At 38.0% G+C, this 22,870-nt stretch overlaps 1 protein-coding gene and 5 non-coding genes across 10 annotated transcripts; all 6 read left to right on the top strand.

The window, feature by feature from the left end:
* The first annotated feature begins 1,186 nt into the window (after window positions 1-1,186).
* On the top strand, window positions 1,187-22,498 carry LOC109108057 (AT-rich interactive domain-containing protein 4A-like). 5 transcript variants are annotated; one of them, XM_042773634.1, is made up of 25 exons: window positions 1,187-1,379; window positions 2,350-2,396; window positions 2,727-2,837; window positions 4,273-4,338; window positions 4,977-5,067; window positions 5,185-5,264; window positions 5,367-5,461; window positions 5,997-6,129; window positions 6,889-6,968; window positions 7,199-7,275; window positions 7,372-7,538; window positions 10,439-10,511; window positions 10,745-10,839; window positions 11,222-11,319; window positions 11,734-11,989; window positions 13,632-13,897; window positions 15,109-15,288; window positions 15,849-15,933; window positions 16,026-16,206; window positions 16,565-16,627; window positions 17,112-18,293; window positions 19,174-19,278; window positions 19,759-19,965; window positions 20,097-20,243; window positions 20,667-22,498. In XM_042773634.1, exons 2-25 carry the CDS (start codon window positions 2,391-2,393, stop codon window positions 20,768-20,770), a joined length of 3,948 nt encoding a protein of 1,315 aa, XP_042629568.1. In that variant the 5' UTR covers window positions 1,187-1,379; window positions 2,350-2,390; the 3' UTR covers window positions 20,771-22,498. The 5 variants fall into 5 exon arrangements, with proteins under 5 accessions (XP_042629568.1, XP_042629567.1, XP_042629566.1 ...); XM_042773633.1 differs by having other exon boundaries at window positions 2,347-2,396; XM_042773632.1 differs by lacking the exon at window positions 1,187-1,379 and adding an exon at window positions 1,880-1,907 and having other exon boundaries at window positions 2,347-2,396.
* LOC122148464 lies at window positions 11,524-11,605 on the top strand. Its single transcript, XR_006162393.1, has one exon. It is a non-coding gene; the product is annotated as a small nucleolar RNA SNORD53/SNORD92 (small nucleolar RNA).
* On the top strand, window positions 12,090-12,172 carry LOC122148469. The gene has a single exon (XR_006162398.1). It is a non-coding gene; the product is annotated as a small nucleolar RNA SNORD53/SNORD92 (small nucleolar RNA).
* LOC122148467 lies at window positions 14,073-14,154 on the top strand. The gene has a single exon (XR_006162396.1). It is a non-coding gene; the product is annotated as a small nucleolar RNA SNORD53/SNORD92 (small nucleolar RNA).
* On the top strand, window positions 15,536-15,617 carry LOC122148465. Its single transcript, XR_006162394.1, has one exon. It is a non-coding gene; the product is annotated as a small nucleolar RNA SNORD53/SNORD92 (small nucleolar RNA).
* Window positions 19,534-19,615, top strand: LOC122148466. Its single transcript, XR_006162395.1, has one exon. It is a non-coding gene; the product is annotated as a small nucleolar RNA SNORD53/SNORD92 (small nucleolar RNA).
* Window positions 22,499-22,870: the final 372 nt, after the last annotated feature.

Genomic DNA, 22,870 nt, shown 5'->3' with positions numbered 1-22,870 from the left:
AAATCTAAAGACATTTTTGTTACTTACACAGGCAGACTCCCTATGAAACTAATTTCAATCATTTATGCAGAAGCCTTTCTATTAATTTTTTTTTTTAAAGATTATGAAAAGCATAAATTCATCTAGCCTTAACCTATTACCTCTTATGTGTGACACATTGAGCGTGAATTATGCTTTCTCATTCATTAATGTAACGTGTGCTCACTGATTAATATATATTCTGATTAATTCATAGGAAAACTGACAGATTTATTGATTGATGCATCACAGATAGACATTGTATACAAATGGGTCAACACTGCACAAATATGGATTCTCTCTACACATTAAAAACATACCATTTAATAACCATTAACGCCATAAGCATATGACTAACGTTACGGATCCAGTCGCGTTTGCTAATCAAACAAATTCCTTAATATCTTTCATAAACACCCTTAATGCATTAAAATACCAAGGCAAAATGCTCTATTATTCCATTTCTGATTCAGAATCACAATACTTCAATGTCACGTTAAGTGAGTATTTCAGTAACACTGTAATCATACATAATAATTTGAAATCACGCAGGTGTCAGTGAATAAGCATTGAACTTGTCTCACGTGCTTACTGTGGCGCACTGTTCCGGTCACGTCACGTGGTTAACAAACCCCTGACGTCACGCTCTCCGGAGCGACGACATAAAGACGCCATTACCGTTGCCTTCAATTGACCTTTTCTACACGACCGCATCTAAAACGATTTAGTGGTAAAACAATTGTAATACAAATCACATAAAGAACACATTTAAGCTAACGATGCTGAGGTTACTCGGTCTGAGTAAAGAAGCAGACGAAAGGAGTCACGGGGCTCACCGCGAAATCTCACGGGCTCCGAGTCCAGAATGCGAAAATAATTACGTTGGGTACAAAATGGCGAAGGTTCTCTTCGCTTCGACACGCGCAGACTGAGCGGAGGCTTTCCCTCTGAAATGAAGCTCTGTTCGCATACATCTCTCCAGCCAATGGGATTCGCAGTCGGGACGCTTCGGAGTCAATTCGACCAATCAGAACCGCGGACACCGCAAAACAGGAAACATGTAGCCAATCGGAGGCCAGGATGGATTTATTGTATTTGCAAAGAGTGAGAATCAAAGAACACCAATGAGAGAGGATAATTCGCAGCGCCTCTTTCGTACTGAGCAATCAGGTTACGCGCTTTAGCTTAACCAATAGGATTCTGCTTAGCGGGCAGCCAATCGCAATGCTCGGAATTTGCACACTGTGGTCCCGGCAGCCAATAGGGATCCGAGAAACACAACCTCAGCTCAACAGCTTATTTCGTCTATGCCTTTGCAACCTAGTCGAATGCTGAGCTGAGAGGCAGTCATATAGGAGCATGTAAGTACACATTTATGTTTCCACACAACATTCAAACACCGATCTCGCTTCATTAAACCCATATATATTCACACCCGTCTTATTTAAACTCGCTAGTAATCCAGTCATATTTGCCGTTTTTGCTTGGTTTCCAGCGGAGGTATTTAGGCGACGAAGAGAAAAAAAATTTGAATGGCAGAGCCTAACGTTATTCGGCTTGTTTTCTCACAGGATCCGGGATTTAGCCGACGAATTTTACTTTAACGAATCACTCAAAACCGACCGGTTTATAGCCCAAAACTTGCAACTCAGTCTGAAGGGAAAAGTCGCCTCACATATTTGTTGCGGAACTAAACCGACGAACAGTTTAAATCGCCATAACAGCTTCACTATATTTAGCTTAACCGCCACAGTTTGATTGACAGGCGTCAATAACCGTCATAGCTGTCAGGTTTACGTTCTTCGAACTCAATGCCTCCGCAAATACAGTGTTAAGTGAGGGAAATGTGGGGTTAGTGGATGGTGGAGGGGCTGACATGGTGCAGGACGGTGTGTGAGCTATGATGGCGACGTGACACACACACACACACACACACACACACACACACACAGAGACACAGTGAGTGAAGCGGGAAGGAAACACGCAGGGTTTGAAGGGGTTATGTTTTCCTTTAGTGACTCTGTGCTTTGTTTTTTACACCATCAACACATCGTGAGTGCCTCAGATTTGAGGTAAAGTCACGGTGAGGCAGTTGAAGCTGTGTTTTGAAGGGGTTGGTATTGTTTATTTGATCGTTTTGAAAGGAAGAAAGAAGGACGAGTACTGGCTAGCCGCGTTAGCTCTTTTAACATTTTCTCTGTTGTGTGTATTTGTTTTGTGCTGTCAAATCCTTCACACGTATACATATGACACGTTTTTTTTTTTTAGCACATGGCGCCAGATCGTGACTCTGTTGTTTCTTTATGCGTGTATGTTATTCTGTTTCAGCAGTCAAAACCAATCGAGCTGGACTCCCTCAAATAGCCATCAAGATGAAGGTGAGTCTGTGATCCTCTGCAGTTGTGATATGCGACGCCTCCCTAAATGAAGCCCAACATGCATCTGGAACAAAACACTTCAATGAATAAATGGGGCTTTTATAGAAATTGTGACGATAAAAGCTCAGTAGTTCAATGATTGAGGTAGTCAGACTGTATAAGTGCTTTCAGAATAACCAAAATAGTAATTTTCATAACATTTGAATGCTGTTACTTCTTAAAGTATTCTTAGATGTTTTTGCACATGCTTTATATAAGCGTAAATATGCAGAAAGAAAGTGTTGGTATGAATTTGTCTGTGCACCTTAATAATATTTACACTGTCCACAGGTAGCAGATGAACCTGCCTACCTGACTGTGGGGACGGATGTGAGCGCGAAGTACCGCGGTGCCTTCTGCGAGGCAAAAATCAAGACTGTTAAACGCATTTTGAAAGTTAAGGTAAGTTTAATCAATCTGATATAAGTCTATCCATTCATCTTGTCAAGTTAGTTTTATTTGTACAGTGCTTTTCACAAAGCACTTTGTTTCAAAGCAGCTTTACACCAAATCATGATTGTAATGTCTGTAATATCCTAATATCTTCATGCTTTATAGCCGCAATTTAGCAGAGTATAGCCGGGTGATAATATATTTAACATTTTGTGATGATCATCACTCAGTCATGCAGTTAAGATTTGCTATATAGTATATATCGCTTTGAAACTTATACTTTCAAAACTTTGTCCCTGTTAAATAGTTCTTGACGTGCATTGCCAGCTATCAGTCATTTTAAATATATCGCTGAGCGACAATATAGTTTACGTTTTGTGATTTTAAACAATCAAGCAGTTGAGATTTAATATATAGTATATATCGTTATATTTGAGTATACTGTACAGGCAGAAAAAGTTGTGTACTATATATCTAACTTTATATCACTGGGCGATAACACAGTTTGTTTTTCAACAGTATAAGCATCAAACAATTAAGATTTGCCATATAGTATATATATAAAAAACACTGTGAAACTTGTTTTCTAAACTTTGTCCCCATTAAACCGTTCTTGAAATGTGCATCGTTAATCATCTTACAATCATTTTAGAGCTTTTTCTGTAAGTTTAAAAAAAAAAAAAATTGTGTCAGTTCAGAGTGCAGTGCATCTTATCTGTCAAGCCAGTGTCAGATGACAAAGGATAAACAAAAGTGTCATTTTCTGCTGGTGACTATGCACAGATTTGTTATTATAAAAGGGTTGTGTTGCTTTAATGCAGATGTGTTTGATGCACTTCACACTGCAAGGTTTAGTAACATAAGCAGGCTCTCAAAGGAAAACCAGGAGGTGATGATCCTGCTTTGTGTACTAGCTCCACAGACCATTCAAGTATCATCTGTGCAAATGTCCGTCTTTCTATTTAGAGTAGTCAGTAAGATGAAAACTCATTCAATTTGTGAGAACAAACAGTAAGCTTACAAATGGCTTTATTTGGATCGGCAGCTACCAGTCATAAGTATGTTGTTTTGATGTTAATCCACGCACTTCAGTTTTTTTTAAAACCTTGTTGTACTCCATCAGTGTTTTGTTTTCTCTTGGTTTGTGGCCATTTTTGGGTATTTAACCGACTGAAACGACAGCCTGGGGTAAAATGGAGCAACACATGCCTGAAGTTTGTGTTGCAGATTCTTGCAAGAATATTCTTAGTTGCTCTTGACGGTGTATGTAGATGCTCACTAAGAAGCTTGTTTGAGAGAGATCATGAAGAACGTGACATCTGTTACACAAGCAGATTACTTCACCTTCACTGAACCATACTTGCTACTGTCTTCCCATCTGTGTTGTTCACACCATCATGCTTTGGTGATCTTTTTCTATATTTTGTACCGTTTTTGTTTGCAGGTTGTGCTTAAAGGAGACAGCACCTCACAAGTTGTCCAAGATGACCAAGTCAAAGGACCCTTAAGGGTAAGAGAGACACTTTTGGACACTGACTCTGCAGTTACTTCAAATCAAGTTTCCTATAATGTATTTTTAAAAAGCGTCTGGTTATTTCTTACTCATGCAACACTTATAAGAAGATACTGCTCAGTTGTAGCCATGTTCAAACTGAACTTTCTTCCATGCCTGTTAGTACCGAGAAAATTAACTTGCTGTTGTTTCTTACAGGCCAAAACCCTTTACTTTTTTTACTTGCATTATTTGTGACCAACAGTGCATGTCATTGTGTCAATCAAACCTTATATACAAGAAGAGCTTGTTTCAGTTTTTCTTACAATGTGATTAAGGTCATGTATTATGTTATAATACAGTAACTGGCCGAATGGCAACTACTTCATTTGTTCACTTGACATAGCCAATTTTTTGTTCTCTCTAAATTGGCATTTAACATGATAATTCTGTGTAAAAAAAGTACAGTTAGGGCTTGATTGTTGTTTCAAGAAACTGTACACCTTGTTCACTCTCTTAATTATAAGGCAAAAGTGCTTTATATTGTAGCACGTAGATAATGTTTAATTATAAAAGAAAACTTTAAATTGCTTTCTATTGGTGCAACAACAGTTTATTGCATGAAAAGTCATAATGTTATGCATCTCTGGTCTCAGGTTGGCTCAACAGTGGAAGTGAAGAGCCCAGAGGGTAGACTTAACGAAGCTGTCATCAGCAAACTCACAGATGCCAGCTGGTACACTGTGGGTACGTACAGACATAGCTGACTATATCTCCCATGAGTTGCTCTTATTGGACCCCTCTCAAGCCCTATTGGATGATTTTAGTTGATTGAGTTTTTTTCTTTTCTCATTTTCATTGCAGTTTTTGATGACGGAGATGAGAAAACCCTTAGAAGAACTTCACTGTGTCTTAAAGGCGAAAGACATTTTGCAGAGAGTGAGGTGAGGTGTTAAGGTGTCTATGGTTAACACTATCACTAATCTATTTTTTCCCTCTCATTTATTTTCTTAATATTTCTTTCTGGCCATTTCTCTCTATAACAGACTTTGGACCAGCTGCCCCTGACTAACCCAGAGCACTTTGGCACTCCAGTCATTGGAAAGAAGACAAATCGAGGTAGAAGGTCTTCTCAGGCAGTGTAAGTATTTACGGTCATTACCTCTTTGTGCTATCTAACTTTATGCAGCAAATATATCTGAATATTATTCTTTGTTAAATTCCTCTCAATCCACATCATGGGTTCTTGCACCCAACAGTTCTAGCTTTGTTTTATATGATAATTTTTACCCTTTTTTTTCATCCATTATATTTAAACAGACTGTTGCTAATGTACCCTTAAGATTTCTATATGTAAATGACTTCTGATGTATAAGTGCAATAGCATAATTCATACTGAGCTTGTTATAGTACGCTTCAGTTTTGTTGTGCTCTCAAGCTGTTACACTAAGGTCCTTATAAATAACAAATAACATGCTTTGAATTAAAGAACGCACAATATCCTGATTCCCAGTTGGAACCTGAGCTGGAACAAGCATTATTTTGGCAACATTATTGTTCAGTTTCCATTATTCATTTTCCTGTATGTAAAAATGCAGTTTAGCTTTTCTGATCAGTGTTTGAATGTGAAAAGGGAGCATGTTTCAAATGTTAGTGCTCTGTTTGATGCAATGCAGTGCAGATGATGAAAAGGAGTCTTCATCGAGTGAAGATGATGACGATGACAGGAGGAGGCTAAATGATGATCTTCTGGGGAAAGTTGCCTGTGTTCAGAGTGGCTCAGATAGTGATTCTTGGCACTATGTCCTGGTGAGTCCTTGATTCAATTCCAACATCTTAAGTATAGGATTTTAAAACAAGCTAGAGAGACTGCTATGCATGGAGTAACGTGATTTCTGAAAATTGTCATTATTTACTCACCCTCATGCTGTTTAAGCTTACATGCTTTTTGTCCTTGGAACACAAAAAGAGAATATTTTGCTAAATCTTCACACAGCTTTTCCATACAACAACAGTTCTTAGTGACAGGTTGTCGGACCGTCAAATCAGCAAAAACATAGTCTCTATGGCTGTGAGAGCAGTCCTATGAAGTCATGCGATTACTTTGTTTGGGAAACAGACTGATAGTTGTTCACTGATATTACACTGATGTTAAAGTGTCTGAAACTGTTGTATGAAAACGATTGGGCTCTGTAAAATATGTTCCACAAAAAAGCTGCACGTACTGGTTTGGAACATGAAATGGCATGAGAATATTTTTAAAGAATATAGACAGAGCCACTCAGGAGATGTTGTGTTGTTGCTGTTGGATAGTACTTGATACAGTTTGTTGCCTTGGTAGTTGCAAAGGTTATGTATTGAATTGAACTTTTGAATTGAAAAAGATGTTGCAAACAGAATAGATCTTTCAAATTGAATGTGTGTCAATGAAGACTCAAGCCTTTCAGTTCTAATAATGAATTAATTGATTATGGTACTCCTATGTTGGTAAAGACTTGATGTTTCACTATTTTTATTTTTTTATTTTTATTTTTGAAAGAGTTTTAATATTTTTTTTTTCCGATTTGGGTGATATCTCCAAGCTGCAATGATGACCTAACTGTCAAAAAGGACCAATGTTTAGTGCGATCATTTGCAGATTCCAAATTGTGAGTAACATTGAAAAGCGTCTTTGACATTTAAGACCCCATGAGGTCAAAGTGATGTTTGTTTCCTTTATTCCATGTCTGTTAGCTTTGCTCATTAAGCCATTGTACAGGATTTTTAATGTTGATATTTTGCTTTTAAAGTGATATTAATTTTTTGTTTAATAAGAAGACATTGTAATGTTTTCATATTTTTGTTTCATCTCTGGTTTATCACTGTTTGTGTTCTGCAGTCACACAGTGGCACGCAAAGATGTTCAGGAAGTAAACATTGGCACCCTCTCCAAACCGGAGCGCTTAAACAGGAAAGGTTCGAGACCCAAGATCAGCTGACCCTTTTTTGACTTAAATGTTTCCCGGTCAAAGTATGATTTCTTATGCTCTCTTTCTTGTTATATCTTACCAGGGTTTGAAGCAGCACATCACTTTCTACAGGCCAGACAGGTCCCTGACAACTGGAAAGTGGACTTGAGTGAGATTCTTGAATCCTCTAGCAGTGATGAAGAAGACAATGATGAGGATGGTGAAGGCAAAGAGGGCGAAGAGGCGGAGAAGGAGCCAGAACCAGAGGAAGTAAGACTTCAGTATTACTTTCTCATTTCCATTTCTTTATTTTGAAATGGGTTTTCTTACAAAAGTAAACATTATTGGTCAAATGATGAAAAGATTTTGGTGTGCTACTGATGTATACAGTGGTGTTGGAAAATTGCAGCCTTGTCTTTCAAACTTTTTGACTCTGTGTTTCACTTTATGCTCTTGCTTGGACCCTTGTTTCTTGGGCTCAGTGATTGGCATGTAGTTTTGTAGTGATTTCTCTGATTGAAGGCGTACTGAAGCAATATGAGGCCATTTATGACCAGTATCGATTGAGAGAATCCCAGTGTTGGCATTTATGTTGATTTGTGAAGACATTCCCGCTTCCCTTTACATCTTATGTTCTCGTACACCTTGATTAAGCCCACTGAATGGTCTCAGCATTTAGGAAAGCCCCCAAGCTCTGGACAACAATGTCTCATTCTTCCTGCTCCCCGAGTTTGGACAAATGGCCATTTGCTTGGTTTTCTGACATGTTCCCATGGCAACTGCTCGATCCTTTGGTTGTGAAAAGGCTGCGGGATTGGCCCAGTGGAGGTGTGCCAGTTCTGATGGTGGGTGGGGCTGAGCTCATCTCAAAGAGTCTTCTCTCCTAGCTGGAGAAGGTCGGGCATATTGCACAATTATAAGGCCAGCATGTGAAAAGATAAGTGGATAAATTAGTTGGAAATGATAGGTTGCTTTTCTTATTGATGAATTTTGTCTTGAGAAAACCAGCTCTAGGATTCTGTTTAAACTTTGTATGTGAGAAACTACACATTTTTTTTTTTTAAATCAACTAGTTGGTGGGTTGCCAACTAATCGGTCTTAAGGAAGCCCTGTGTAATTTGACTGGTTTGAAAATTAGTGCATTTGATAGTTTAAATATATTGCTGTTTAAATCCATATGTTTGCTATATTGTGAATGTAATATTCCATTTGTTATCTTTATATTTAATATGGTTGCCTGACCATTATAGTTCTTGATTGTGCATTCTTTCTGTAAAATGCCTGTACTAAAATGCTTTAAAATGTCATTGTTTTCCATTACTGCTGTTTTATGTATGCGTGTATGCAACTACAAACATGGTATGATCAGTGTAATTCCATTCAGAAACTAATGACTTTTATGAGCTGATTTTGATAAATCAAAAACACTTATGAATCAGTAGGAGTGGACTCACTCGATTTCAGTCACATCCAACTCTGACAACTGCTGCGGTGTGGTATACGTAAGGCTAGTGAGACTTAAATTTGTGTAATTACTGACTGGGTGTTCTTATCACAAATATGTATTTAAAGATGAACATCAAAACAGACTTTTTAAATAAGTGGTGTATTGAAAAAAGTGTGGATATATATAATTTTTTTTTAATGGTGACCTAACACACAGTTTCACCCAATCTCATGGTAATCTTGAGTATCTGTAAAGTAGTATTGCTTCCTTCATATCTCCAAAAAGTCTTTAGTTTTTTTATCTAGAGCTGCATGATTATGACAAAAATCATAATTGTTGATTATTCACTTGAAATTTATACCATTGTTTTATGCAACTGCATGGCGTATTTTGAAATTATGAAAATAAGCTGAAAACCCTCTAACTGAAAAACTTTTAGTGATTTTCTATATTATTAAGCCTCAATGTCAACTATACATTGGATTGGTTTCTTTAAATTATTAAAAAAAACTAAAAATATGAATGGTATTGTACTAAAACTAAAATTAAAACAATGGAAAAACCCTCAAGATAACATGTAAAAAGAAAAAAAACACATCTTAAGCACACAGAATAACTTGTGGACTTTGAACGATTACGTAATTGTGGCATCCATAATTGTAATCGCGATTAGAAATTAGATTAATTGTGTAGCCCTAGTTTTTCCTATTTATAAAAGAAAGATACAGCTTTATGATTCTCTCTGAAAACAGCCGAGCTCCTGGAGGTGCGCTGTGGGCAGAGATAAAGAGTGACGAGCAGTTGCCCGATTGCCAGCAAAACACAGTTTCACTTACTGTCTGCAGTTCCGAATCATGACCGGGATCTTTTATAGCTGGGACTGCTTCATATTTGAGTATCATACGATGTGCAAATCCACCGTCGAACTGGGCCTTGTTTATAAAATGTTCATCAACAAACACACTTGTAAAACTCCGTTGCTACCCCAAAAAAACAAACTGCATCCACTGTTTATGTAACGCTGGGTTCTTCGGGAAGCTGAACAAGGCTATCTTTCCCTTACAACCAAAAACACACTTCTTTGGAGACATTCTTCCCGAGCAAGTCCCGTGCAGCACTGCCGAATGAAGCGTGTCGATGGGCGCACTCTTCCGGGAGAAGTGTCCATATAAAGAGTTCCACCCTTCATTATGTAATGAAGAGCCACGATCGAAAAAAGAAGAAACCCGGAAGTGTGTATTTGGCACAAAAATACTCTGTTATATGTCCAAATCGTTTTTTGAAACTTTGGCAATGCTTAGCATGAGAATCCAACTCCTTAACAGTGTAAATAACTCTGAATGCATGAAACGGCATTAGACCTCCCCTTTAATCTGTAAATAGGAATTGCATTTAAGTAAGAGTTGTTAATAGAATCAATAAGGAACCAGAAATCAGAGTTGTTAAATTCCTCACAATTCCCATTTGCTGCTTACAGTGGATTTGAGCATTTCTGTATACAAATGATCTTTTTAAAGTTTAATTTGCATGTCATAATCATGTTTTATAGGGTGTTTTGTGCAAAACTGTCACAGAGAGGATCCTCAGTCAGTAATCAACGGGAAATCCATGGAGAAAACTACATTATTAATTATGTGACATATGATTTTAAGGAAGATTATAATAGATAATTCCACACTTGCAGAACTTCAAATTCATGTTGTTCTTACTTTCTCTTAAACAGCCTGATGATGAGCCAGATCCAGAAGAAAGGGATCACTTTCTACAGCAGCTCTACAAGTTTATGGAGGACAGAGGTAATGCCTGCACACCACCAGTTGAGCTATAATCACTATGGGAATGAGGATTAACAGTGGGGGCGACTACTTGGTGTATATCATGGTGGATGTCTTTTTATAGTCTTTGTGTGTGTGCGTGTGGCTTCAAAAGTTAAATTATTATTATTTTTTTTCATAGACGAATCTCATGACCAGTTCTGCAAGGCACATTTTCAGTTTAACGCTTCTCTGTTCCTTTGCTTTCCTTCCAGGGACACCAATTAACAAACCTCCAGTGCTTGGCTACAAGGATCTCAACCTCTTCAAGCTCTTCCGACTGGTGCATGTTCACGGAGGCTGTGACAATGTGAGTGTTCTCAGTGTTCCCACCATCTGTTTATTGTATTCGGCAAGTGGGAAGTGAGACCTTGCCAAAAATATGAAGCAAAAGTAGCCACTGATTGAATTTATGAGGATCACGGAACTGGACTGAGTTAAAAAAAATTGCTTGTTTATCAAATGCATGTTCTGTGAATGTTATTGAGGAGATTATATTTGGAAGTTAGGAGAGGTGATAATTGGGAAAACGGTTGTGCTTGTTCGAGTGATGTCATTTTTCTTTAAGCTATCTGATCTGATCAGGGTGCGGTAGACAAATGTGCATGACACTACCAGCTCTGTCCAGCAAGAATAAGTGCTTTTAGTCATCAAAAGACTTGTGTAATGAGATGATTTATTTTGTTCTTTAGATTGAAAGTGGCTCTATTTGGAAACAGATCTACATGGATCTTGGCATCCCGGTTCTGAACTCTGCTGCCTCATACAATGTGAAAACAGCCTACAGAAAGTAAGTGCATGCTCTTGCAATTCCTGCTGTACAGGACTATATTTGTTTACTCAGCAGCCACACTTTTTGTGTTGTTGGCAAATGGAGACAATTTTCCACTTTGAAGGTGACTTTTTTTGCACTGTTAAAAAAATCTTAAATCTAAACTCATGTAATGGTTAAAGAAAAAATGAAAATTTAAGCCTTGTTAAATGAGAATGGGGTTAAATATGATGATAACAGAGAATGGTTTCGCTAGTTTGACTGATGTCATGTGATGTTAAAATTCTCTTGGCTGTCTGATTAACCTCTGCTTGAGTTAAAAAAAAAAACCTTTGGAGAAGCCTATATTTTCACTTTGTTGAAAATAACTCCCATTGATAATATTGTTAGTGATTAAATATAACATTACTTCTACTTTGGCTTGAACCTCAGGTACCTATACGGATTTGAGGAGTACTGTCGCTCTGCGCAGATTCAGTTCAGGACAGTGCACCACAACGAGCCACGGCCAGACCGCCAGCCGGAAGTGCAGTGCGTTAAGACTGTGAAAAAAGAGAGTGAAGACCCAGATGAGATGATGCAGCAGGTTACAGCTGAGCTTGGAACTAGCGAGGAAAAACCTGCGGCAGACGCTGATGAGTCAGATGCTGAGAGCGAAAAGGGATGCAAAGATATCTGCTCGCCCAGGGTGAGTGTCTGTCTGTCTTTCTGTTGGGCTGCTCTGCCAGCTGCAGAGCAAAAACTCTTACATTACAAATGTTTTTTGTCCTTGAATGAATTGGAGGAAATGCACATGATGATAGTAGAGAATGGTTTCGCTTTCATGACCAGATGTCACGTGATGATACACTTCTCTTGGCTGTCTGATGCGCCTCTTTGACTTGTGAAAAGGCATGTCTGTTATTTGGGGTTTTAAACCAGAAAACATTCTGCATTTAAAGGAACGGTTCACCTAAAAATAAAAACTCACTCTCATGTGTTTCACTGGTTCCTTAAAATAAAAGTGAATGGTGACCATGACTGTTGAGCAAGATTCTCAGTGGGAAAAAAAAATATATATATTTCAAATTATTTTCTCACTCAGTTAGTTTACAGTCTTTAGAGGACTCTGAATACAGTGCATTAACTTGTATGGGACACTTTTTATGGTGCTTTTTTTTTTACATTATTTGCTACAAATATTCATACGGACTCTCAAATCTCATTCCTATTTATGCATATTTACAAAATAACGACTATTTAAAATGTTGAACTATATAACTGTTTCTGTTTTTGAACATTAGTAGTAGGGCTGGGCGGTTACCACAGAATAAAGTATCTATCGTTAGAGATTTTGCTATATTGTGTATTCCACAGTATGCAAAAATATCTGCGTAACATAGTACTTAAAAGTTATATACACCTTTGAGTGATAAGGACCCATGCATGAATGAGGAAATAAAGAGTGGGACGCACTTGATAGTAAAATGCAATAAGCAGTAAAAAAAAAAAAAATTGCACACACACTCACACTCAGAAAGTGACTCAGACAGCATGCGATTGCGCATTTGTGACATGATGATGTTTAATAAAGTTATTAAGCATAATAAGCAGTGAAAAATAACTCCATCTGCTGCTCGCGCTGACAAGCGGCGGCACTGAAAGCCCTTTTCAGACAGCATGTGATCGCGAAAACAGAGCTCTTTCGTGCTTGAATGGTCAAATATGCACACAATTGTCAAAATGCCCATTGTGTGGCGTATTTACATAAACATAGTCGGTAATGTGTTAAATAAATGTAAACAGTTGGGTGAAAACCGGATGTGTTTCAGTATATTGGATCCATACAGTTGGTCTTAAAGGGCCTGCAGTCTAATTTACCTGCTGCTGTCTGTCATTATTAATGTTAATCACTCACTGCACTTGACTGGATCACTTTTGGATCTTTAATAAGAATCAGTTCATGTTTGATTATTACAGTGAAGACTATGCAGTGTTTTAATTATACAGTGTAATCAATTTCTGAAATATTTCTTACTACGTTTAATAAACCTACTGTAGCCGAATAAATTAACTTATTTTTTATTTTGTGTTTGTAATTTGCTGCTTTTGCTTTTCTTTTTCTGGTTTTGTGTAGGGAACTTCACACACACACACACACACACACACACACACACACACACACACACACACACACATATATACATACATATGAATGTATGTATATAAATTTTTTTCTTTTTTTTTTTTTTTTTCCTTCCTTCAATTTTCTTGTTAGAAACTAGCTAAAAAAACTTAATCTAATATACATTTAAATTTAATTTAAATAAAACAGTGGAGAGATTCTTCAGGGCCGGCGGCGGTGTACAGTAACCCCTGTGAAAGTAGAGGCGAAGGAGCCTGTGAAGCAGGAGAAACCAAAGGAGGAGAAGAAAAAGGAGGAGATGCGACCTGAAGGAGAGAACAGCGGAGAGGAGCAAAAGAAATCCGATGGGGAGACCCCTGGGAAACGTCGCAGCCACCGCCTTGAGGAGTCTGATAAAGATACTGATGATGAAGAACAGGAGGATGATGAAGATGAGGAAGAAGATGGCGAGAGACCCAGACTCAGGGACCGGTATGTCAGCATTATCTGTGTTTAACCTGTTAAATGTTTTTATGGTATAATCCTGTAATGTTGTACCAAATGTCATTTAAACTTGGAATGGTTCTCTTGTGGTGCATTTGATAAGAAAACTGTAATGCATGTGATTAGGCTTGAAATTCTGGATTTGAACCTGTTTCAGCAGACTGAGAAATGATGATACTGGAGAATGGTTTCGCATACATGACTGATCTCATGTGATGTTACACTTCTCTTGGCTGTCTGATTAATCTCTGCATTTAAACAGGGGAAATGGTGTTATGTCATTAGTAATTTCAGAGTTACTTAGACTTTTCTTTGAGACATTTTCTTGAAAGGGGCCTTTTTTTGAGATTTTTATTTTGTTACTCAAAGTCTAATTTTAAACTAATATATTTACAGTTGGACTTCAAATAACTTGTTAAAATTGCCAAAGGGGTCTTCAGTGCCTGAAAAAAATTATTTCTTGTTGTTCGTCAGAGTGCACCACTTTGCCATTTATGGGCTGATATGTAAATATGGGTGATAATACATTGATGTGCTTGTGATAGGGACGGCAGGGGGGTTTGTAATTTATGAACAAATTTGCAGCTTAGTTTCTATAAACTATAGGTGGGCTGGGGGAGATTTTGAGTTTTGGATATATATATTTTTTTTTAATAAAAAAACAAAAATATATATTATTTTGAAGAAAGAAATGATCTTATGCTCACCAAGGTTGCATTTATTTAATCAAACATAAGTCATGTTTTGAAATACTATTGCAAATTAACAGAAAACTTTTTTATTTTATTATATTAACATAATTTTTTCCTGTGATGGCAAAGCTGAATTTTCAGCTTTATTACTATATCTTAAAATGCACATGATCCCTCAGAAATCATTGTAATATACTGATTTAGTGCTCAAGTAACATCTCTTATCAGTTATCCTGCTTAATGTTTGTGGAAATTGTGATGCATTTTTAGTATTCATTGATACATTTTGAAAGTCCAAAAAAACAGCATGTGTTTAAAAATCTTTTGTTTCATTGTAAATGTCTTTACTGACACTTTTGAACGATGCATGCTTTCTTTCTGAATAAAATAATTAACTGACCCCAAATCTTACTTGCCACAAACAACAAAAGTGCTGTTTTCTATGATATGGTCCTTTAAAAATCTCTGTGTGGATGAAGAATCTAATTGTTCAGGTTTCGTTTACAGAGATGAGAGGGAGGGGGATGACGACTGTGAGGACTCTGAGCATTCTATGACCGGCACTAAAATCAAAGTGAGATACGGCAAGGGGAAGACACAGAAAATCTATGAAGCTAACATCAGGAACACAGAGACAGATAACGGAGAGGTTCTTTACCTGGTGCATTACTACGGCTGGAATACTAGGTGAGCACTTTTAATGTTTAATTTACTTGTCATTTGAAAAGACTATAATTACTAAATAACTACATTATTTTTTTGATAATATTCCTCCACCAACCAAAAAAAAAAAACCATATAAAAATAACAGACCCTTCATTTCTTTGTAAGTGGGCAAACTTTCAAAATCAGCAGGGGATCAAATAATCCCCCCCCACTGTATATACTGTTCAGTTCTACTGAAAATTGAAGGCTTGTTAAAAGAGAATGGGGTTAAATATGATGATAACAGAGAATGGTTTCGCTAACTTGACTGATGTCATGTGATGTTAAACTTCTCTTGGCTGTCTGATTAACCTCTGCTTCAATTTCACAATTTTCACAATGTCATAACCTTTTAGTCTGTTACCATTAGAGATTCCAATATATGTTATTTCATTGGTTAGATTTCAGAACTCACAGCATGCATTAAATGTCCGTTATTCATTTAAAAGGATTAGAATGGTTCATGAAGACTGAAAGGTTTATTTATTGTTCACCTTGTGCATGATGACAGTATTATTCAAGGCATTTTGTCTCTGCAACAGATATGATGAATGGATCAAGGCAGATCGAATAATATGGCCTGTCGACAAGGGTGGAACAAAGAGAAAACAAAAGAAAAAAGTGAAGGTGAGTGGAATCTGTCTTAAAAACTAAAATGAGATTTATCTTTTGAGAACCTTGAAAAAAAAAATGATCTTTTGTGCTCTCCTTCACCATAGAATAAAGAAGATGGAGAGGAGGATAAACAAGCCAAACAAGTGATACGTCGAGGTCGTCCTCCACTCAAATCCACCCCTCCCAGCACCTCCCGTAGTGTGTCCAAGACCCCCAGCAGCGAGGGTCGATCCAGCAGCAAGACCTCAAGGCCCACAGATGCCTCTACCCTGCCAAATGGAGAGGGTAAGAATGTCAAAAGCTGTCTATAACCTGTGTAATCTTGCAGCTGAAGTTCAGGTCTGATAACTGGAATGGTAGTAATATCATGCCGACATTTTGTGCCACTGCCCTGTCACAAGAAACAGAAACCAGCCTTTTGCCATGTGATGACAAACATTCTTGTTTCTATAGTAAGATTAATGGCTTGGTGGGTTTTGATGAACATTACTACGTTATGAGTTACACTTATATTCAGGCATTTGGCATACGTTTTTTTTTTAATCTAAAGCATCTAATAGTGTATTCAATCTACACATTTTACCAGAATTTACCAGAGACCATGACCTTGGCTAGTGCTTTAACACTATAAATATTTGGACAGGTACCCCTCGTCGGCGAATGAGGAGAACTTCTGAGATGTATGACTCGGATAGAGGATCTAATGGTGAGAGCAGCTCCCATCCCTTTGGATTGATAGAAATACACCTGCTGAAATTGATTACTTGATGGTTTTTATTTTCTGCCACCTTGCTTTAAAACACATCTTTAAAAGAATTGTAAAAGGATTGTACTCTTTAACATATTTTATAACTCAGTTTCTCAATATGAAATGAAAGGCCAGCTGTCATATGGAAATTAATTTGGATATGACTGAGAGATATAAACCAGTGAGCTCATGCTGAACTGCAAAAAAAAAATCACATGAAATTGTGACATATTCATCACTTCACAAGTTTTTAACTGTCCAATGCCTTTTTCCCGTCTCCTTTTAAATTAGATTGGCTCCGATACGTTGACTCAGAAAACACAGATGATTGCTTGTATTGTCCAACTCGTCTGTGCATCACTAGTTTTAAGCATCCTACTTGACAGTTAATTTTCATGGTCATTGACTTCGATGGATATTTTCTTTTTATTCATGTTTTTAGATTCAGGGAACTCCTCAGATGATAGTGAGTGTGAGGAATCCCCTGAGAAGAAGTTGGAGTGGACAGAGACAACCTATCCTACCCCGACAGCAAAACAAGAGGCAGCTGAGAATCTCCCAGAGGAGAGCACAATTCCAGAACCTGTGCAGACGGAGCCTGAACTTCCCAGCAGCCCTCAGGCGATGCCCAACTTTAAGGAGAGGGAGAGTAAACCTGAGGAAGACACATCCCTGCTCCCTGTTGAGTCTGATGACGGATCTCCAAAACCGAGAGTGAAGAAGCCTCGTTTGAAAGAACCAGGATCAGAGACTCCCACACAAACACCTGCTGCTGCTAATCACACTCAGACAGACGAACCCTCCACTCCTCTGCAACCTGGGAAGACCCCCCAGAAAAGGCCATATAGTCCTTTAGAGAGAACAACACATGTGGAGATTACCTCGGACACAGACTCTGCAACAGAGGACTTCGGCCCATCAGAGCAAAATGCCGCAGTGGAATTCAAATTCACTGAACAGCTAACGCCAGAAAGGGTAGCCCACGTGGACATAGAAGAAGAAGAAGAAGAAGAAAGAAGGATGCTTTCTCTAGTTAAAACACCACCGCTGGAGAAGAAACCTGATCCTGAGAAGAAGACTGAGGTGGTGCAGAAACCTGAGGAACACCCTTCTTCAACATTATCATCTCCCAGTAAAGATATCGAGATGAAATCTGAGATGCCCGCTCTTACCAGAGAGGTGCACCTCAGAGTAGAACCTCCTTGCCCAGAGCTTGAGGATCCAACAACAAGCGCAAATGAGGAAATGATGCCTCAAATCGGCCCCGAAGCGCTGGTCTGCCATGAAGTGGACCTTGACGATCCAGAGGAGAAAGACAGGCCCTCTGGTGAAGAGTTACTGTTAATGATGAAGGAACAGAAAACTCAACCTCTAGAGCCTTCCCACCAACTTCCTCATGTCCTGCCTGCAGTGGCACCTCCACGGCTGTTTTCCCCATCCTCTGCCCCCAGCCCGGACGAATCTCACAGCACTAAGAGTGAGAGCGACACCACCATCGAAGTGGACAGTGTGGCAGAATCACAAGAGGGGCTCGGGGAGAATGAGTCAACTCATAGTTTTGATGCTAGTGCAAGTTCAAGCAATTCTAGCATCTCACTGCAGGATAGAGATGGAAAGGACAGAGGTAGGTGAAAGCTTGATGAAACCTGGTTTTAAAGAGTAAACCATTTGAATTGGAAAAAAATGCGATTTGACTATTGGCATAATTGATATGATCAGCAATAGACCTTTGTCAGGGTAACTCCATTATCTATTATTTTTGAAAGGAGTGCAAAGAGGCTCTGAGGGACTGAGGTACAGTGCATTCAATAGATTGTATTGTTATTTAACAAGATACCAATTGTTCTGCTAATGAAACGTGTATCCAAAAAATCTTTCAGAAGACAAAAACTACAAAAAAAGTTTTTAAAGTTTTGATTTGTGATACGTGATCTAGGACCTTTATAACCTTGCATGCCACTTTTTAAAACTGTAAGTCTATCCCTCACAGCCTTGTTTTCATCTGTGTTCAATTCAATGTGGTGTCTAACCTGACCAAGATCTATATATTGTCTATCACTAGATTTGCATTATTTATAGGACTGTGCGATTAATCGCATTCTATTGTCGTGCGCATCTCGTCAGTAAAGCCGGTCCTGTGTTTAGTACTAAATCAGCATCACCTGCTTTCAGATTGAGCGGCTTTCACTACACAGAGCCGTAGTTCACTGACAATTACGCAAAATCGCCCTTATAATCGTAGATGAATCGCATTTCATTTCAAACGTGATATCGCCTAGCTTGTCAGTGAACTACGGCTCTGTGTATTGAAAGCCGCTCAATCTGAAAGCAGGTGATGCTGATTTAGTACTAATCATGGGACCGGCTTTACTGACAATCGAATGCGATTAATTCCACAGCCCTAATTATTTTTATGGCAAAGACTTTATTTTTTATTTATTTTTTTGATTGCTTTTGTTCTGTGAGTTTTTCTTATTTGTTTTGTTATTAATCTGCATTTTCAGGTCAGAAAAGGTTATTGGATTGCACTACTGGCTCGTCGGCCAAGAAGCAGAAACGCAGCCAGAAACGTTCAAGCGCTGTATGTAAAACAGAGAAGAATGGAGCAGGTGAGTGTTTTGATGCAAGTTCAAAGCCTTGAAAGCATTTATGGATTGATGTCCAAGTCCGGGATTACTTTTTCTAGAAGTTGTTTGCTATAGACTGAAATTGAAGTTTTTGTTTTATTTAATTAATTAATTTATTTTTATTTTATTCCTTACGATTCCTATCCTGGAAGGTTAGGTCAGGTTTATACAATTAAACCATATAATTTTATCACTAACTATGTGATTAATCAAAGGTTGGTGGAAAGAGAATAGAGTCAAAGATGATGATACCAGAGAATGGTTTCGCTAACTTGACTGATGTCATGTGATGTTACACTTCTCTTGGCTGTCTGATTAAGCTCTGCTTCATTTCTCACATTCATAGCTAAACATTTTAGCTTTCATTTCTATTTGTGACCAATAATAGCTTTAATTGTGTATGATGGGTATTTTTTTGTCTTAGACTCAAACCTGATAAAATCTCTCTCTGTACGTCTCCAGGACACAGTAGTGACAGTGAGGACCTGTCTGCCATGGACAGCTCTAATAAGCTAACCCCAGTCAAGCACTCCAGCTTACCCAAGAGCCAGAAGCTTTCTCGGTCGCCCGGTCTGGTTTCTCCCAACAGTAAAGACATGGACAAAGACAAGCACAAAGAGAAGCAGTCCGTCCCTTCCCCCCGCGCACATAAGTGGTCCTGCCAGTTGAGTAAGTTCACAAACTTTACCAAAGTTAATGCGACACATTTTGATTGTAGCTGAAGTGTCTGTAGTCTCATATGAATTCCTCTGAGACTTTTACATCCTGTCCTCACTGTTTCCTGCTTCTGTTTTTCACAGCTGAGCTGGACAACATGTCAAGTGCTGAGCGCATTTCATTCTTGCAAGAGAAGCTACAGGAAATCAGGAAATACTACATGTCACTCAAGTCTGAGGTGGCTTCCATCGACAGGAGGCGGAAAAGGTTAAAAAAGAAGGAAAGAGAAGGTAAATTTGCTTATAATAATAATTTGTATTTATTGATTATTATTTATAACATTATTATTATTAATGACATTAAAAATGTTATTGTTTTCTTATTTATTCTGTTCCGGTCTAAAGAATTTGGAAATTGTACTTAATGGGCCTCATTCATGAAACATCAGTAAATATAGAAGTAAATTCTGAGCAATTTACACGTAAAACAGACCTTCCCGAAAACTCTCCTCCGGATTCACAAACGATTCGTAAACATGAAAAAAATAAATCATTTTATAATAATAATAATAATAATAATAATAGTTATGATTGTTATTGTTCTATGTTTCTTAAAAAAAAATAAATAAATTCTATTTAGTGTTCATAAAAATTGGTCAGATTTCTCAATTTCTGGTCTTTGGGATTTATTGACCTTTGAATTCTGATCAACAGTGTCCCACACCACAGCGTCCACATCATCAGGCTCGTCCGACACAGGCATGAGCCCGTCTTCAGCTTCCCCCACGCAGAACACTGTGGCCGTCGAGTGCAGGTGATGTCACGCCCGCACCCTGCCCCTGCCCCGCTCCGCCTCTGCCTTCTCAGCATCCTGCTGCCTCCACGGAGACACACTGGCATACTGACGAGCCAGAGCAAGCAGCCAATAGCACTCGACTGCTCACCGCCTCCACGTCTCTGATCCCTATTGGCCACTCCCACATTCTGCACTTTGTAAACTGATCCTGCCTCCTCTCGCTCGCTGTCGCACCAGGGAACGGACTCCACGTGAGGGTTGAATGTAATCTATGAAATCAGAGCTTACAATTTATCCATCCAGAATGAATACGATGGCACTTTTCACTTCGCTCTCTACAAACGCTGAACAGGAACCTCCTCTTACTGCTTCTGCACAGCAGGGACTGAATTTGGATGCAGTAGTCAATCAGTCATACGTTCCTCTATCAGAACATGGTAAGAACATCGTCTCAGATCCCTAGGTAATGGTCACCTTAACCAGCTGGACATGGTTATTCAAAGAAAGGTCAATTGGAATGCGCTTGTTCCATCAGAACTGCCAAAGTACATGTGCTACAGCAGAGTGCCCTATTTTGGAAAAGTAGGACAAAGTCAATTGCAAAAGGAAATGTAGTTTACTGAAAACTGCAGCTGGTGTCTTCCACTTCTGTCTTAGTATGCGAGCACAGAGAATTATGCAAAACCTATTTTTGTTGTCTCTTTTTAAGAAAATGAAAACAAAAAAACTACAGAACATGTTTACAGTGGAACACGAGATCAAACTGTTTTCAGTGGACTAATTTCCTTTGCAAGTGTATTTTGTCTTTTTATATGTAATTGCAGAGTTTTTATTTTAGTATGGAAAATTTCAAAAAGTATATATCACAGCCGTTTAGTTATTTAATGAAAGATTTCTAAAGCTGAAATTTTTGTGTAAAATAAAAGTATTATCTTGCAACTTGTTAAATATATTTATTCAGTCCGTGGACAGCATTTTTGTATTTTTTACAAGATGATAATCACAATCATCCCACATTTCGGTTCGGTCGGTGGGGTAGAAAGAGTTTTGTTGGGTCATCTTGAACCTTTGAATGTGACGTCACAATTCGGGTAACTACTGTGCAGTAAACCACATCTTCCCCCGTTTTCTTTATCCATTTGGGCCCGTAGCTCCCCTGATGGAACACCAGAAATTGGTGACCTGCTTTGTCCTCCCCATTCTTGATCATTTCAGATTTTCTGGTACTTTATTATTTAATCCTTTATTCTCATTTTCATTTTGAGTTCTTGACCAATTAAATAAACGAGTTGCTTCTCACACAAGTATGTTAAGCCCAGGGGTTTCTTACTGTTCCTTTTGTAAATAGATCTTTCAAAAACCATGTATTTGAAAAATACATTTTACACAAACTGTAAAAATGATTTATTATTTTTAAACAGTACATCTTTGTATATTAATTTTCCTTTTCTATGTCAAGTTGGTAGAAGCATTAGCACATCTTTAGACTGTATATACTCAACCGTTTAGGAACCTAAACCCAAGCTGTCTAGAGTGATGACCCATAAGACGATGTTGAACATTTTATGCTGTAGGCATCGATTAATTCACTGCGATGATGAAATTGTGAAAATTGCTTCCCTGTGACTTCAGTTTATTTACAGATTCCTGGATGAAGAAATGAAGGCATTAGGTTCCTGAGCAAAGCCATTGTATCTTTATGTAAAATAAGAAGAGGTCTTCTCATTTCTAATAAAGTTTTGAAATATTCTTGCTATTTCTTTGTCTTTATTAACTAGTTCACAAAAGCAACCAGGGGCACATTTTAACCTCATTTGTTTATTTGGCAGAAAAATGCATTCCTGTATTTTCAGGACAAAATATGGACATATCGGTATTTTCCTTCAAATTGTAATGCCACTATTTTATTCTAAGAAGATTAAATCCATATGGCTTAAAGAGAGTATAAACAAATACTACCATGATCTGGAAACATTTAAAATATTTAATGTTAAGTTTTTACTTGAGTTTCATTGAAATGTCACAATGCAAAATTGCAATAAAAATGACTTTAAAAATGAACTTTTTTCCTTTAGGCAAAAATCTATTTTGGACTGAATTATAACTATGTCCATGTTTTCTG

Source organism: Cyprinus carpio, chromosome A17 (assembly GCF_018340385.1).
Source record: "Cyprinus carpio isolate SPL01 chromosome A17, ASM1834038v1, whole genome shotgun sequence".
Taxonomy (NCBI): domain Eukaryota; kingdom Metazoa; phylum Chordata; class Actinopteri; order Cypriniformes; family Cyprinidae; genus Cyprinus; species Cyprinus carpio.
This window is presented reverse-complemented; position numbering and strand designations above follow the sequence as displayed.